Source organism: Scyliorhinus torazame, chromosome 13, assembly GCF_047496885.1.
Source record: "Scyliorhinus torazame isolate Kashiwa2021f chromosome 13, sScyTor2.1, whole genome shotgun sequence".
Taxonomy (NCBI): Eukaryota; Metazoa; Chordata; class Chondrichthyes; order Carcharhiniformes; family Scyliorhinidae; genus Scyliorhinus; species Scyliorhinus torazame.
The window spans coordinates 123,720,237-123,737,584 of NC_092719.1; the positions used below are offsets into that span (position 1 = coordinate 123,720,237).

The 17,348-nt window shown below is 45.9% G+C and overlaps 1 protein-coding gene across 4 annotated transcripts in view; it reads left to right on the forward strand.

Moving 5' to 3' along the window:
* Positions 1–17,348, forward strand: part of LOC140388266 (metabotropic glutamate receptor 7-like) — a 1,207,316-nt gene that overhangs the window by 581,836 nt on the left and 608,132 nt on the right. For all 4 annotated transcript variants that reach the window (XM_072472130.1, XM_072472129.1, XM_072472131.1 and 1 more), the window contains one exon: positions 299–453. In XM_072472130.1, the coding sequence (XP_072328231.1) occupies positions 299–453 (155 nt within the window). The remainder of the gene's footprint in view (positions 1–298; positions 454–17,348) is intronic.

Below are 17,348 nucleotides of genomic sequence, written 5' to 3' on the forward strand. Positions count from 1 at the left end.
GCAAATCGGCATGCCAGCTGGCAGCATGAATGTTTGAGCCTGTCCGCCTCTGTGCTTACCCTGCAGAGAGACCAAGACCCTGCCCCATATAAACCATGTCACCTTTCAACATCACTATCCAGAGTGTTGCTGCTAACTAGTTACCAACAATTCATATTGGCACCATTGGGTCAGACAAGCAAAGCTGGAAATGGATCATTTAAAGTGCTGTCATTAACCTTTGTACCAATTTAACATTTTATTCAGTGTGCTCAATCGAGGCTCTTCTGACTGAGGAACTCTTGGTTATTTTGTGCAGACAGGTTCTTGCCGCCGGAAAAAGAGCAAACAAAGCAGGCCATTTTATCTGGGTCGGCTCCGACAGCTGGGGCTCAAAGCATGCTCCAGTAAAGCAGCAGGGGGAGATGGCGGAGGGCGCCGTGACCATTCTACCCAAAAGAGCCTCTGTGGATGGTAAGAACTTGGGAACTTGAATCTCCCCATTGCTAAACTGACATAATGTGACAAAGTGAACACTTTGGTAAGATCTGGGAAGCACTATCTTAGTCATTAATATCAAGCCATAGATGGTAAAGGTGACATGTTTTATAATAGAGTAATATTTTTCATGCATGCTAATTTAGAAGTGCTATTCCTCATATGTTGGCATACTTGACGCAACAGTTGACTTTTGTTATCCCTGCAGAATTGTCTTTCCCAGTATCAGCGATAGATCTTGATGCTCGAGCCTGGACAGCAGTCAAAATTCTTGCCAGTAGAATGAATAGTTTGGCCAAAGAATATAATTGTCTAGTCAAGTGTTCTCATAGCATGGGTTCAGAATAATATAAGCTTTTATCTCCTAAACTGCCTTGCATCTGTAAGCACCCATTGCATGAGGGATTAAAATCACCATGAGCACTTCTGCCTCGCTATGATGCCATTTCCTCTGTTGGTATGCTTTTTTTTTGTAGGTAAAATGTTTACGAGGGGGGGTGCGGAGTGGAAGATCATGACAGGATACATTTTGTGCACACTGATTAGTTCTCTCGCCCTATTTTTAAATCAATTTTTGGATTTGTTTTATTGTCACGTGTACTGAGGTACAGTGAAAAGTATTTTTCTGCGAGCATCTCAAACAGATCATTTAGTACATGAAAATAAAATTTAAAAAAAAGAAAATGCATAAAAGGGCAACGCAAGGTTCATAATGGAAATACATAGACACCGACATCGGATGAAGCATACAGGGTGTAGTGTTAATGAGGTCAGTCCATAAGAGGGTCGTTTAGGAATTTGGTAACAGCGGGGAAGAAGCTGTTTTTGAATCTGTTTGTGCGTGTTCACAAACTTTTGTATCTCCTGCCTGATGGAAGAAGTTGGAAGAGTGAAGAAGCAGGGTGGGAGGGGTCTTTGATTATGCTGCCCCCTTTCCCCAGGCAGCAGGAGGTGTAGATTGAGTCAACGGATGGGAGGCAGGTTCGTGTGATGGACTGGGCTATGTTCACAGCTCTCTGAAGTTTCTTGTGGTCTTGGGCCGAGCAGTTGCCATACCAGGCAGATAGGATGCAGCCAGATAGGATGTTTTCTATGATGCACCTGTAAAAGTTGGTGAGAGCCAATGTGAACATGCCGAATTTCCTTAGTTTCCTGAGGAAGTATAGGCGCTGTTATGCTTCCTTGGTGGTCGCGTCGATGTGGCTGGACGAGGACAGATTTTTGGTGATGTGCACTCCTAATTGTTCTATTGTTCACCAATATCAAGCGATAAATAATGGTTCATGCCTACCAAAATAATAGATTTCAGATTATCCGGCTTTTCCCCGAGACCCATAATAACAGGGCGGGATTCCCGGTTGCGGGTCTGTCCCGCTACCACTGCAAGCGAGGACGGAGAATTTGGCCTGCCGTTTATGGCGGCGGGATTCTCTGCTCCCGCTGCTGTCAGTGGGAATTCACGTTGATGCCACCTCACGCTGCCGGGAAACCCTCAGGCAGGTGTACGTACATGGGATACCCGCGGGTGGGGGTGCACTGCCAGGAAACGTGCGGGTGGGGGGGTGCTGCCGGGAGGGCCAGAGAATTCCGGCTACAGTGCCAGGCAGTAATGTGTGCCTGGACTAGTACCGATACCTGAAGCCAATGTGGATACAACCTCTGTTTTCTTGCTGGTCAATCTGTAAATGTATCTGTTACAAAGATTCGGACATATCCTCTCTCCCTGTTAATGTGGTGTGTGGCTTGCTTTTATATGATCACCAAATAATGGCCGATTACACTGATTTTTAAGTCGGGAAGAATTAATGTTAACATCTGCAATACAGGAACATCAAGACAATATCATCCACAGCACTGAAAAAGACCATTTTGCTTCAAATGTTGCTGTGGGCTCTTCTTTTTGCTGCTGTTTGTTTGGTTTGGATGTCACAGGGGTGAGGCAAATATGAGTAGCACATGTCAGCAACATTTAGGATGAATATGGCATTTTGAAGTCAGGGATGGGCTGACCCCTTCGCTCCATGCTCTAAAGAACATCAATGCATTTTCAATTTTTTTCAACCTGTTTATATGTGCTCTCAGTGGTGAGGTTTTATCTAGAATGGACTGCCATTGTTCTACCCACTCACGGCCAACTGCCATTCCTGGTGTGCATCAATTTGTAAGTTTTACCACTTCACATTTGAGTTTTTGAGTCCAGGACATTAATGTGATTCAGAAACCATTGCTATCCCAACATTGAGCTCTGAAGTATTCTACTGAATACCTCTTCCCTGCTGAAAGAAATCTTCAGACTCATTGTACTTATTTTTCCGATACCCTTCAGCCAGCTTCTCTTCCATTTCCAGTGCTTACCCCAGTTCCACGTTGTTCAGAGTTTAATCAATCATGTTTTGTGCTGAAGTGTATGAAAAACCTTTGGAAGTTAAGATACTGAGCTTTCCACAGCCCACTTGAGGCGTCAACTCCTCATAGCAGGCAAGGAGCTTGGCTCGATGAGATTGGTCTCTTTTGTGTCCATGTTGACTGATGTAAGCTAGATCATTGATTTCCAGATGCTCCTCAAATTGATTATCACTTTGGCTGCTCTTTGTTAGGCCATGAATCGTTTTACAAAAAAGCCCGTAAATGTATTGCTTATTATTTACTACATTTTCTTTTTGTTGATGCAATGCATTCCCGCCAGACGTCATACATGGATTATTTCATGTGCTGTAAATATTCTTTTACAGAGCTTGCTGGCTGTATTGACTCATCAGCTGTGGTCAAAGTGGATAAAAGTATCATGCAAAACTGAGGTTGGAGTAATTGTCACCCCTAACTGGGTTATTTGTGGATTGTTTTGGCATTTAGGCAATTCGGATATGAAGTGACAGGCGGCACCCTATCATTACCACTAAATCAGAAAAAAATCTAGTCAGTTTCCAACCGGCTAGGAAGGGTAGAAGGGAGGCTGGCCAGGAGGTGTAAGTGGGTGGTCTTAATGATGGCATGGGTATGTGGTCGGAAGCTCACTTTGGAGTCAAGTACGACAATAAAGTTGAGCACAGTACAAAGTCTTACAACACCAGGTTAAAGTCCAACAGGTTTGTTTCGATGTCACTAGCTTTCAGAGCGCTGCTCCTTCCTCAGGTGAATTAAGAGGTATGTTCCAGAAACACATATATAGACAAATTCAAAGATGCCAAACAATGCTAGGAATGCGACCATTAGCAGGTGATTAAGTCTTTACAGATCCAGAGATGGGGTAACCCCAGGTTAAAGTGGTGTGAATTGTATCAAGCCAGGACAGTTGGTAGGATTTTGCAGGCCAGATGGTGGGGGATGAATGTAATGCAACATGAATCCCAGGTCCTGGTTGAGGCCGCACTCATGTGTGCGGAACTTGGCTATAAGTTTCTGCTCGGCGATTCTGAATTGTCGCGCGTCCTGAAGGCCGCCTTGGAGAACGCTTACCCGGAGATCAGAGGCTGAATGCCCTTGACTGCTGAATTGTTCCCCAACTGGAAGGGAACATTCCTGCCTGGTGATTGTTGTGCGATGGCCGTTCATTCGTTATCGCAGCGTCTGCATGGTCTCGCCAATGTACCACGCTTCGGGACATCCTTTCCTGCAGCGTATGAGGTAGACAACATTGGCCGAGTCGCACGAGTATGTACCGCGTACCTGGTGGGTGGTGTTCTCACGTGTAATAGTGGTATTCATGTCGATGATCTGGCATGCCTTGCAGAGATTGCCATGGCAGGGTTGTGTGGTGTCGTGGTCACTGTTCTGAAGACTGGGTAGTTTGCTGCAAACAATGGTTCGTTTGAGGTTGCGCGGTTGTTTGAAGGCAAGTAGTGGGGGTGTGGGGATGACCTTGGCAAGATGTTCATCGTCATCAATGACGTGTTGAAGGCTGTGAAGAAGATGACGTAGTTTCTCCGCTCCGGGGAAGTACTGGACGACGAAGGGTATTCTGTCGGTTTTCTAAATTTCTGTCGGCATCTCCACACAATAAAGTTGAGAACAGTCTAGATTAATCTCAGACATTTGCCAGGGAGAGGGATGGAGTTGATAGCTAGGAAATGGAGTTTGGGAATCCTCTGCAAACAATCGTTTCAGCCTTTTCAATAATCAGTAGTAGGAAGTGCCTGCTCACCTCGTTGGATGGGCAGTCTAATAATTTATCAATAGTGGAGGAGTTGTGAGACGTGTTGGTGAGGTATTGTGTACAGTTCTGGGCACCACATTACAGCAAGGATATGAACACATTGGAGAGAGTGAAGAAGAAGTTCAGAAGAATGGTTCCAGGGATGAGAAACTTCAGTTGTGAGGATAGATTGGAGAGCTTGAGACTGCTCTCCTTGGAGAGAAGAAGGCTAAGAGGAGGTTTGATTAAGATGTTCAGAATCATGAGGGGGGGTGGACAGGGTAGATCGACATACTGTTCCCGCTTAGAAAAGGATCAAGAACCAGAGGGTATAGATTTAAAGTGATTTGCAAAAGAAGCAAATGTGACATGAGAAAAACATTTTCACACAGCGAGTGGTTGGGATCTGAAATGCACAGCCTGATAATGCGGTGTAGGCAAGTTTAAGTGAGGCATTTAAGAGGACATTAAATGATTATTTGAATAGGAGCAATGTTCAGGGGTACGGGCAAAAGGCAGGGGAATGGCACTAGGTCATGATACCCATTTGGAGAGCTGGTGCAGACATAATGGGCCGAATGGTCTCTTTCTGTACCGTAACAATTTTGTAATTCTGTGAGGTAGATCTGCATGCCATTAGCATAACATGCAAAAACTGACACTACTTTCAGATGATATTGTCAAAGGGCAGCATGTAGATGAGAAATGTGACAATTGAAAGATTTTTTAAAACAAATGTGTGCATGCAAACTGGGTGTCTGAAACACAGTTGGAAGAACTGATGCTTTCTCTCCCTGAACACTCTGGAAGCTCAGATTGGTTAGCTTAATTGGCTGGGCACTGGTTCAAGATGCGGAGCGATGCCAACACTGCGGGTTCAATTCCTGAGCCGGCTGAGATTAATGACCTTGTCAACCTTGCCCCTTGCCTGAGGTGGGGTGACCCTCAGGTTAAGTCACCACCAGTCTGCTCTCAAAGGTGGGAGCAGCGTATGGTCCTCAGGGACTGTGGCGACATTTACATTTTACAGACTCAGATCTTCGTTGCCCTCTTGATTTTCTTATCTTTGAAATATATGATGCAATTACCTGAGTTGCCAGCAGAGGGAGGCCAGAACTCTAGTTAGTGTTAAATCATACACTGAACTCTCACCTGCTCGCTGTCAACATGGGATAATGATCGCTGACGAGTGCACTGACACAGTAATTTTAATAGAGGACTGGCTTCTCCTTTATTTTATTCCATCTCTGCTCCACATACACCCTGTCTGGACATTGTAATTGATGCACTCTTGCTTTCTGATGCACCTTTCCCATTTAGCTAGGTGACATCCAGGTCCTCTTTAATATTGCTGTGGAGATGCCGGCGTTGGACTGGGGTGAGCACAGTAAGAAGTCTTACAACACCAGGTTAAAGTCCAACAGGTTTGTTTCGATGTCACTAGCTTTCGGAGCGCTGCTCCTTCCTCAGGTGAATGCAGATGTATGTTCCAGAAACATATATATAGACAGATTCAAAGATGCCAGACAATGCTTGGAATGCGAGCATTAGCAGGTGATTAATTCTTTACAGATCCAGAGATGGGGTAACCCCAGGTTAAAGAGGTGTGAATTATGTTTCTGGAACATACCTCTGCGTTCACCTGAGGAAGGAGCAGCGCTCCGAAAGCTAGTGACATCGAAACAAACCTGTTGGACTTTAACCTGGTGTTGTAAGACTTCTTACTGTGCTCTTTAATATTGATTGCTGTACTTGCCAGCCATTTTGTGTCCTGTGCTAATGGTCAGCATTGTGAGGCCGCAGTCACCATGCTTGTCGAACCTCCTTTTCATCCCCAACCCCAGGCAATGAAGCCCTGGATAAGTCCTGTTCCCCCTGTCAGCACACACAAGAATTGTGACATGCATATTCTGTCAGCGGGAACTCTACCCCAGTATACATCAACCCTAGACCTTTTCTAAGGTTATTTTTGAGTTAACAGGATTTTTGAAGCTGTTGGTCAGCCTTAGCTAGTTTTATAGGTTGGTGTGCACGATATTGTGAAACAGTATTCAAAATAACTGAAAGTGATCAGAAGACTAAACCTGTATTACTATTAGTGAGGAATGCCCATAACTCCTGACCTAATAGTACTGGAACGTTTCATTTGGAGTGGATGTGTTATGAGGTTGAGGATATTTGGTAAAAAGGTACCAGCATCTAGCACTCACTGCTTTGTAAATTGTGATCTGAAACCCGAACAACAGCTTCCTAGATGTGGAGAGGTGCGCGACAGTGTTTTCTGCCTTGTCCATATGGAGAATCAATGATATGATTCTCCATGTCATTCTGTCCCTGTAGATTAATTATGTTGAATCTTGGAGTGTAGTTTGCTGTCTGATCAATTGCCATAGTGGCAAGTTACACATAATTTTCAGCTTTCATATTCAGTGGTCCATTGTGCTCTTTTACATAATTACTTTTGTCCCAACTTCTGTCGATTCCCGGCTTGGGTCACTGTCTGTGCGGAGTCTGCACGTTCTCCCCGCATCCGTGTGGGTTTCCTCCGGGTGCTTCAGTTTCCTCCCACAGTCCAAAGATGTGCAGGTTAGGTGGATTGGCCATGATAAATTGCCCTTAGGCTGGATGGCGTTGCTGGGTTGCGGGGATGGGTGGAGGTGTGGGTAAGTGGGGTGCTCTTCCAAGAGCCGGTGCAGACTACATGGGTCAAATGGCCTCCTTCTGCACTGTAAATTCTATGAACAGTGGTAGGACATAAAACTCATCTCTGTTGTACTCACATTCCTCCAAATCCTTACCCCTCCCTATCTCGTTAATCTCCTCCAGCCCCACAATCCTGCAAGATATTTGTCTTCCTCTAATTCTGGCCTTTTGAACATCACCAATTGTAATCCCCCACCTTTGGTGTCTGCACTTTCAGTTGCCCAAGACCCTAAGCTTTCTAGCTCTCCAACTCGCTATCCACCTTTAAAACACTTTTAAAAATCTCTCTCCCTGACTATGTTTCAGACATCTGACCTAATAGCTCCTTACGTGGCTCAGTAATTTGTTTTTTTAATGCTGCTGTAGAGTGCTATGGGATATGTTCTTGCACAAAAGGCACCAGATAAATATCAGTTGTTGTTGTGTAACTTGAGGTATGTATTTGGGCCTCATGAATGGAAGTAAATGTTGGATATTTGTAAGGATGAATGAATTGCTGAGTCCTAAAGGTGGGGTGACAGGATCTGGGTCAAATGGTTTATAAACCGAACCAAGTCAGTCCACTTGGAAGCATCAAGGCAGAGAGGACCTCTGCATTGTAAAGTTTGTGGGGATGTGTGTGACTATATGGTGGAGTGAAAATGGTTCCTCCCCCAGTAGCTTACTTGTGGTTGGAGTGGGAGGGGATGCTCAATGCTCTCACGTTGGTGATGCATCAATCTGATTAGTGTACTCAATGAGCATGCCAGGTAGAGGCACTGGGTCAAAGTGAGTAAACCTACATTTTGATTAAGGTGCTTCTTGTGAGGAAAGGATTTAATTATCTCATGGTGGAAATGCTCCAGTTAATGGTAACAGCCCAATATGAGTGAAACAAATATGCCTGTGCTTTCATATAATGCATAACACAGCACAAAATGATGCTATATTCTGAAATGACTGAATACCTGACATTTTACTCGACATCAAACCTGAGATTTGGCTTCAAATCACGCAAGGCCTGGAAATCTCCGATTTGGAATATGAAAATGAACCACATGCCCAAATTTACAACATGTTTGTAATAATGATAATAGAAAACTCAAATATACTGAAACAAGTATAAAAGACCAGCAGTTCCAAAAACATGGTTCATATGTATTTAATGGAAGAATGTCTGTGCAAAGTAACTTAATAACTTAGAATTGTATCAGGGAGGAGGGGGTGGGAGAATGGTCAGAGGTGGATTTATTTTTGTCTTTATTGAAATGATTTCCAATACTGGATTTTAAGAGCTGACAATAGCTGGAGTTTGGTAATATGGACTGTGCGAGAAACTAATCAGTTCAGTGCTTTATATTCAGGATCTATCAAGCTAGCCCCTAGAGTCCTCTAAGGAACATGTTACGCACGTTGTAATGATGTCCCTAAGCTGTGTTCTGAATGAAATCAAATATTTGCATCTCTGTTTATTCTATCAGTGCAGTCTTGTGCGTCCTTTCACTCTCCAAGGATTGTTCCTGCCTGGGCCGGTCCGCACTTGACCTTGACAGTGCGGACAATGTTTGACGGCAGCGAACAGTATCATTTTGTTTTCTTTATCAAATATTTAAGCATTTATCCAAGTACCTTTCAGATATCCCAGTAGGTCAATGTCACACAAGGAAGGCAAGCCTTCTGAACGTTTGTGAAGTGACAGCTACTCTTTCATGCCCAATTGATCTAGTCTGCTGTGGTTGCCTATTTGTGGTGGGCTTCACAGAACAATGTAAGTCCATACTGCTGATGCATCCGTCCATCTGATCAGTGTTCTCCCTGATATTGTCAGTGAGCAGGACAGGCAATTAACCTGCTGATGTTATACGGATGTCTCACAATTTGTGGAGGAAGGGAAATAGACTGTAATTACAAAGGACAGTTCATTTACAGAATTGATCAGGAATAATGCAGTTGAGGGGTTCAAATGACACTCGAAGGCACTATCGACTGAAGTATTCTAATGGTCTCCTGGACAGACTTCCACCCTTCACCCTACATTAACCTACGCTGGTCCAAAACTCTGCTGCCAGTATCCAAACTCACAAAATCCCATTTGTCCCTTATTCCTATGATCGCTGAACCACAATGACTCCTGACTTTTAAAATTCTAATGCTGGTTTTTATGGGCAGGGCTTTTGCAGCTGAACTCATGAAATTTCCCAATTTGACGCAGTTCCTCCAGAAAACCTGCCTCAAATTACATAATTTTCGTTCTAGTATGTGGGGAGTGGTCTTGCCTGCCCTGTTTTTAGATGGAGGCGGCCACAGGGGCTGTTGAGTGCTGAGATGAGCTGTCTAAAAGGCCCGCCTCAGTTCTATAGGACTTCACCTTAGTTGATTTGTTAAATATTGGGCTCTCTGCCCTCGCCCCTTACACTCCATCATCCCTTCACACTCCCATGCCCCATCCATGTTGACTTAAACCTCCCACCCCACTCCATTGGCTCTGATTGCCTTCATGTCAACATCATGCCAGCTCATGACACCCTCCATTTCAACACACCCAGTACCCACCATTGACAGACTTCTCTTCAGGAGCTATGCTGAGTTGAAATAACATAAAATTCTAAGTATCTATTACAAAGTACACTGAGCGGGATTCTACAATAATGGGGCGATGTCCCCCACGCCTGCCTAAAAACCGGCGCCAACCACTCCGGTATCAATGGCCCCCGAAAATTAGGAATTCTCCACTTTCTCCGGGGCTAAGTTGATGCCGGACTGGTTCCCGCAGCTCCAGACGGCGCCGAAAGGCCGGCGCGAGGAAACGGCGGACGTGATGTCATGCATGCGCAGACCAGCGGCGTATTTCCATGCATACGTAGAACGGCCGGTGTATTTCCGCGCATGCGCGGGGGTTCCCTTCTCCACGCCGGCCCCCGGACAATATGACGGAGCCCTACAGGGCCCGACGCGGAGGAAAGAAGGCCCCCCACGGAACCAGCCCGCCTGCAAATTGGCAGGCCCCGATCGCGGGCCAGGCCACCGTGGGGGTCCCTCTGGGTCGGTTACCCCCCCCTCCAAGCACACTTACCTGCCAGGTACCACCGTGGGTGAAGTGAGTGATCCATGCCGGTGGGACTGGGCAAAATTTAACGGCCACTCGGCCCATCGGGGCCCGGAGAATCGCTGGAGTGGCCGTTGTCAACGGCCCCCGACCGGCGTGGCAGGAATCCCGCCGGCACCCAGTAAAACGCTGCCGGAGAAAGGGAAGCCGACGGCGGGGCGGGATTCGCGCCTCCCCCTGCAGATTCTCTGACCCGCCGCAGGGTCGGAGAATCCCGGCCCCTATGTTTGAAAAAAGGTCTCAGTCAGGAAATCGCATTCAATAAATTTAAATCCTCTCAAGTACCTAATCCCTGATAAAACAAACATTTGACTTTGTAACCCCACATCAAATACAGCTAGCTAAACTTCGAATAACCTCTTTGACTATCAATCAAACTGAAGTTGCAAACTCCCCCCAGTGAAGTAGTGATATGTTGGGGAAAGCAGGCAAGCATTAATAATGTTATCTTGAATAGCCCCTCATGTTATGTCATCAAACAGCTATTGAAACTAGTCAAACATCACAGACAATGGCAGGCAATGATTTTTCAATTTTTAATGAGCTGACCATTTAAATTACATTTGCTTCGGCAGTCTACCCTTCAAGTACATTTATGACTTTACAAAGGGATTCTTAAATCCCACACTGCAGAATAAGGCCCTCGCTGCAGTGAAAATGTGTTCTGTCTGAACTCATCACTCAAATGGCCCTGTTGAATTCAGAGTTCATCACGTGGAAAAGATGTCTATCCCCCTCCATGGAATTAAGATTCATTGGAAATTGGGGGATTTTTGGATCTGGGTCCTGCCAACTATTTTTCAAGGCGCTCTGGAGTATCGACACTGCTGCAAAATTCGGGCCCTATATTCCTCCTTGACCTGAATCTTCCCTGGCTCTGAAACCCCCTCAAACCCGAAAACTTTCCGAGGCCTCATTTAGTGGTAGGAGTAAGGCCATAGGTTACTGTGACTCAGACTATGACTGAAGGAAATATCCACAAGGATATAAGACATTCTGTAAACTGGATGTGATCTTGAGAACAAGGTGGAATCAGCAGCCACAGACAGAATGAATGCAGTTTTAGTGCTGGGAACAGACTGATGCAGCTCGCTTGAAAGGATATTCAAACGTTATTGTTCCCTAGATTCTAGATTAAGAACTAAATGAACAAACATATTCTGATCCCCAGGGTCACAGACACTGATGGTAGAGGAAGCCTGCTCAAAACATTGAGGTGTTCTGATTGTAATGTAATCAGTATTCTTTATAATGTAAATACAGTACATTTACTGTAGTACAGAGTTACTGACATGAATCTCTTGTGGCTCCAGCAGGAGAAAGGTAAGTGAAAACAATAGCAATGAAAATGACTACTAAATGGCGAAGCATGTCTGAAAGCAGACAGCACAAATCAAAAGACATGATTCGTGACACAAAACATATCACACTGAAGGTCTCGAGAGAGAGAGAGTGAGAGAGAGACAGAGAGAGACTGTTTTCTTTCCAATTGAAAGGAGTTGGCCTCTGTGTTTGGGTGCTCTGTGTTGTGTTCTGACATCCATTATAGTCCCATGCAAGGATAAGCACTGTCTGATGCAGAGCACAGGTACAGAGCTGCAATATTAAATCTGCTGGGTCTCGCAGCATCCAAAGCTAAATAAAGGAGAGATTATTAAATCAATGAAATAGGTGTGAAGTCACAACTTGTCAGACATGTACAAGAGCAGCTAACTGCAGAGGCAGTCAGTTTATAGGGTCGATCTGTGCATATGTTGCTCTCTGCTGCCTGATGATTGGCTCTTGACCTTGTAGAAAGAACGGAGGACTCGTCAAATATTATTTGTTCGGAGTTTCTCACGTATAAGACAGCAACCTGTCCGTGAGAAAGAGTTAAGGGGCGCGATTCTCCGCTCCCGCGCCGGTTGGGAGAATCGCCTGGCGCGCCATTTTTCCCCGCGACGTCGGCCCGACGCCCTCCCGCGAGTCACCCAAGCGGCGAGAACGGCCACGTCGGGTTCTGCGCAGCGCAGGCCGGAGAATCGCCTGGGAAACCCAAAATTGCGATTCTCCACTACACCCGCTATTCTCCGGCCCGGATGGGCCGAGCAGCCTGCCCAAAACAATGGCTTCTTGCCACCGCCTTCCTCACCTGGTCGCTGCCGGCGGGAACAGCGTGGGAACGCTGGGGGGGGGGCGGCCTGCGGGGGGGGGCAAGGGGGTCCTTTCATCGGGGTAGGACTCAAAAGGGGTTTGGCCCACGATCGGTGCCCACCGATCGGTGGGCCAGCCTCTCTGAAGGAGGACCTCCTTTCCTCCGCCGCCCCGCAAGATCCATCTGACATCTTCTTGCGGGGTGGCCTCGGGGAGGACGGCAACCACGCATGTGCCGGCAGGTGCCGGCCAACCCGCGCATGCGCGGGTGACGACAGTGACGCGGCGGATGACACGGCGTCACTTTTATGCGGCGCCAATGCCCAGCGCGCGCTGACGACACTGCTTTCGCGACATGCCCCCGAGTTTCTCGCGGCCCCGATTCTAGCCCACTTTCGGGCCCTGAATCGGTCGAGATCGGGGCCGTTTCACGCCGTCGTGTACCTCGATGGCGTTCACGCGGCGTGGGCACTTAGTCGCGGGAGCGGAGAATCGCGCCCATGCTGTTTCTCACATATTTATACATATATATATGTATATGGTTAATATGACATCAATATTCAGTCTTCCATGGAAGCGTGTGTGTGTGTGTCTCAGCAGTGTACTGAGTTGGATTGGATCCAACAGAGCTGTGATGCTTCTATGGTCAAATAGCTGACTTGAACTCAGACAAAGTTAGCACATAAATAACGGTCACTTGGGTGAAGTACTATGGTGTATTAGGAGTTAGTAGCCCCTAGGAGAGAAGGGAGGATGGGAAAACTGAACAATTACAGCAATTGCCATGCAGTGTTAACTGGAATCTTCCCTTTCTCAGTCACATGACAATACATGTGGCAATGGTTAGTGCTTCTCATTCCATTCCTCTTAATCAACATTACTGCCTAGAATCAGTGTGGGATTTAAGCTTCCCACACTGCAGGAGCTCTTTGAACCTGCTCCACCATTTAGTATGATCGTCATAAGTGTCCTAATGCAGATATCACATAAAGCTAGCATACAAGTTTAGCAGGTACTAGGGAAGGCAAATAGAATATTTGGCCTTTATTTCAAAGGGAATGGAGTTTAAAAGGAGAGAAATCCTGCTATAACTATACATACCTGGAATACTGTGTCAAAAGTTTTGGTCTCCTAATCTAAGGAAAGATATACTAGCACTGGAGGCAATTTAGAGAAGGTTCACAAGGTATGAAGGAATTTTCTTTTGAGAGGAGTTTGAGTAGGTTGGGCCTGTGCTCATTGGAGTTTGAAAGAATGAGAGGTGACTTTATTGAGACTTATAGGAATCTCAGGGGCCTGACAAGGTAGAATCTCAGGGGCCTGACAAGGTAGATGCGGAGAGGTTGTTTTCCCTTGTGGATGTGTCTAGGATCAGAAGGCATAATCTCAAGAGTAAGGGTTCGCCCATTTAAGACAGAGATGAGGAGAGATTTCTTCTCTGAGGGGAGTGAACTTGTGGAATACTTTACAGAATTCAAGAGAGCTGTAGAGGCTGGGTCGTTAAGTATGTTCAAGGCTGAGATAGACAGATTTTGAATCAGTAAGCAAATCAAGGATTATGGGGATACGGCGGGAAAGTGAGTAGAGGATCATCATATCAGATCAATCATGATCTTATTGAATGGCAGAGCAGTCTCAATGGGCTGAACGGCCTCCTCCTGTTCCAATGACTTACAGTCTGATGGCCGATCTTGGCCAACTCCACTTTCCTGCCCACCCCCATTGTAATGACATGCAAAAGAGCAAAAGCTTTGATGCATCATTAAAAAATGTGATGTACATTGTACGCCGAAAAAGAATGATATTTTTGAGCGGTACATATTTAGATCACACACGCAGAAGACAGGTGAGCCCTTTGATGGCATTCTTACTGACCTCAAGTTAAAAGCACAAACATGTAACTTCGCGACGTTAAAATCCCCGATGATTCAAGATTAAATTGTCTCTCTACAAAAGGCAGCACGGTGGCGCAGTGGGTTAGCACTGTGGCCTCAAGTCGCCGAGGTCCCAGGTTCGATCCCAGCTCTGGGTTACTGTCTGTGTGGAGTTTGCACATTCTCCATGTGTTTGCATGGGTTTCGCCCTCACAACCCAAAAATGTGCATGCTAGGTGGATTGGCCACGCTAAATTGCCACGTAATTGGAAAAAATGAATTGGGTACTCTAAATTTTTTTTTTTTTAATTGTCTCTCTACAAGAACATAACATGGTACCTGGAGTGGTGATCACAAACTGAAGATCTGAATTGTGAACATTTGAAGGACACAGTCTTGAAATTCAGTGAAACGGTGCTGAAGTAAAATCTGGAACATCAAAGGTAATCTCTGAAAACACTAAATCAATAAAAGAAGACGATAAAAAGTTTGAAAGCGCCTGAGCATCTTTGAGTAACTGGTAATGTAGATGGCAATTGGTGCGCATTTAAGCAACAGTTCACGTTGCATGTGGCAACCTTAGGATTGCAAGAGCAGCCAGATGAACGGAAAATAGTGTTGTTGCTAACTGTAGCAGGTCCCAAGTGATAGAGATTTACAACACATTCGTTCTTGAATGGGTGGAAGATAGTGAAAGCTTTGTGCCATAATTTAAAACATTTGATGAGCATTATGCGCCGAAAAAGAATGAAACTTTCGAGCGGTACATATTTAGAACGTGCACGAAGAAGATGGGCGAGTCCTTTGATAGATTTCTGTGTGATAAGCACAAACATGGAACTTTGCGACGTTCAAATCCTCGATGATTCGTGATCAAATTGTCTCTCGACAAGAACATAACACCCATAACCCTTGATTCCCTTAGAGATCAAAATTCAGTCTATCCCGGCCTTAAGCGCATTCCATGATGGACATACACAACTCTCTGGGGTAGAGAATTCCAAAGAATCATAGCATTTGAACGAAGAACTTTCTCCCCATCTCAGTCCCAAATAATTGGTCCCTTATTCTGAGACTGTGCTCCCGAGTTTTAGAATCCCAGACCAACGGTGTCAACATACATAAGACGAGGGAGATTTGGCCAAGGTATTCAAAATACCTTCAACATATTGGGTCTGGTTTAGCACAGTGGGCTAACATGTGCTACTCAATCCTTGGTTAATGAAGAGGTCGTCTGAATCTCGATGAAGAAGGCTCGAACTCGTCCAGTAGTAACAAAAGGTTTATTGAGTAACTATAACAATAATTGCATGAGTTCTTTACTTTAACTTTGATACTAGTGATAAGATTAACAAGATCTAACTACAGTAACTATACGTAACTCCACTCGCCATCTGAACTAGTCTGCTATTGCCCTGGTCACAGTGCACCCCCAAGAGAGCCTTTTATACCCCTGTTGGTCCGGCCCGCTAGCGATCATGTGGTGCTACTGATTACACATTAACTCCTTGTGTACATGCACATATAGAGATCACTACACACTGCAGCACTCACTAAGGCTCCTTCAACAGCACCTTCTAAACCTACAAACTCAGTACCACATAAAAGGACAACAGCAGCAGACACATGGGAACACCATCACCTGCAAGTTCTTCTCTTAAGTTACACACCATTCTGGTATATTGCCGTTCCTTCACTGTCGCTGGTCAAAATACTGAAATTCACTCCCTAACAGTCCTTCTTGCAACACAGGGACTGCGGCAGCTCAAGAAGGCGGCTCACCACCACCTTCTCGGGGGCAATTAGGGATGGGCAATAAATGCTTGGATGGCTGGCGAAGATCACATCCCATGAATAAATATTTTTTAAAAAGCAAAGTTATAAAGATGTGTCATTGAAACAGTAATGGAAGCAGAATCCATAAAAGCTGTTAAAATTTTTTAAAAGGATAAGCATTTGAAAAATAACAGGCGGATACTCCGTCGGCTGACCTCGAAATCTGTAAGCACAATTGAGCGCCGAAAACATTGCGGGTGACGATTTCATTCCAATTCGCAATTCTCCAGTGCCTCGACAGCGGCGTCAATGCGTTCCACTCTGCACGTGCAGTAAACCTTCCAGGCATACCCTTAGCAGGCCTGACCCGGTATTCGCCTGAGCTTCCGCGATTCTCCGCCTCCACTGGGGGAAATTCCTGGCGGCGAGATTCATTTGTGCATTTAAAAATCGTGAAACAGGCGCCATGGCTAATGTGGGAGAGAGGGAGTTACGGAAAGTGTCCAATATCGCCATAGTGTGCTGACAATTGTGCCGCGGGCTGGGGGCTTCTGCCAGGGCTGGGGGGAGTAGTGAGGGGTGGCGAGGAGGTGGGGTTTGGATGGACGGGCACAGAACACCATTTCTGCAGCCTGCAAGGCAGCCATGCAGCTGCACACACTGCTGCCTGCCGACTGTGAACTTAGGGTCATGGGTCATATGGGTGCCCGCCCAGACCATCCCCCTAGGTGCCCTTTGGCCCCAACCGACCCATCAGCGGGATGGGTGCGCTCCAGTGCAACCTGTGCCATCTTGTTGGCTGGAGTGAGTGTGTGTGGGGAGTGGAATGTTAATATGCGGCTGCAGCTTGTCAGCCTCTTGAGTGTCAATCCTGACCCCAGCGACTCTGACACCGTTTTCCATTGAAATCGACCGTGTTCCACATTGCGCCAGTGCTAACCCCTCAACGCTCACTAAATCGGCCCAGGTGTGGCACCAGTTTTGATGTCGTTGAAGTAATGAATCCTGCTCCGGCATCAAAACTTAGGGCGCGATCTTCCGGAAAAGATTCCCAAGTATTGTAGCGAGCAGGAATTGCTGCGAGTTTCCCAGCACTCGGCCCAGCGAAACCGGCAACACAATGTAACATTAGTTGGTCCACTTAAGGAGGCCTCACAGGCTTCTCGCC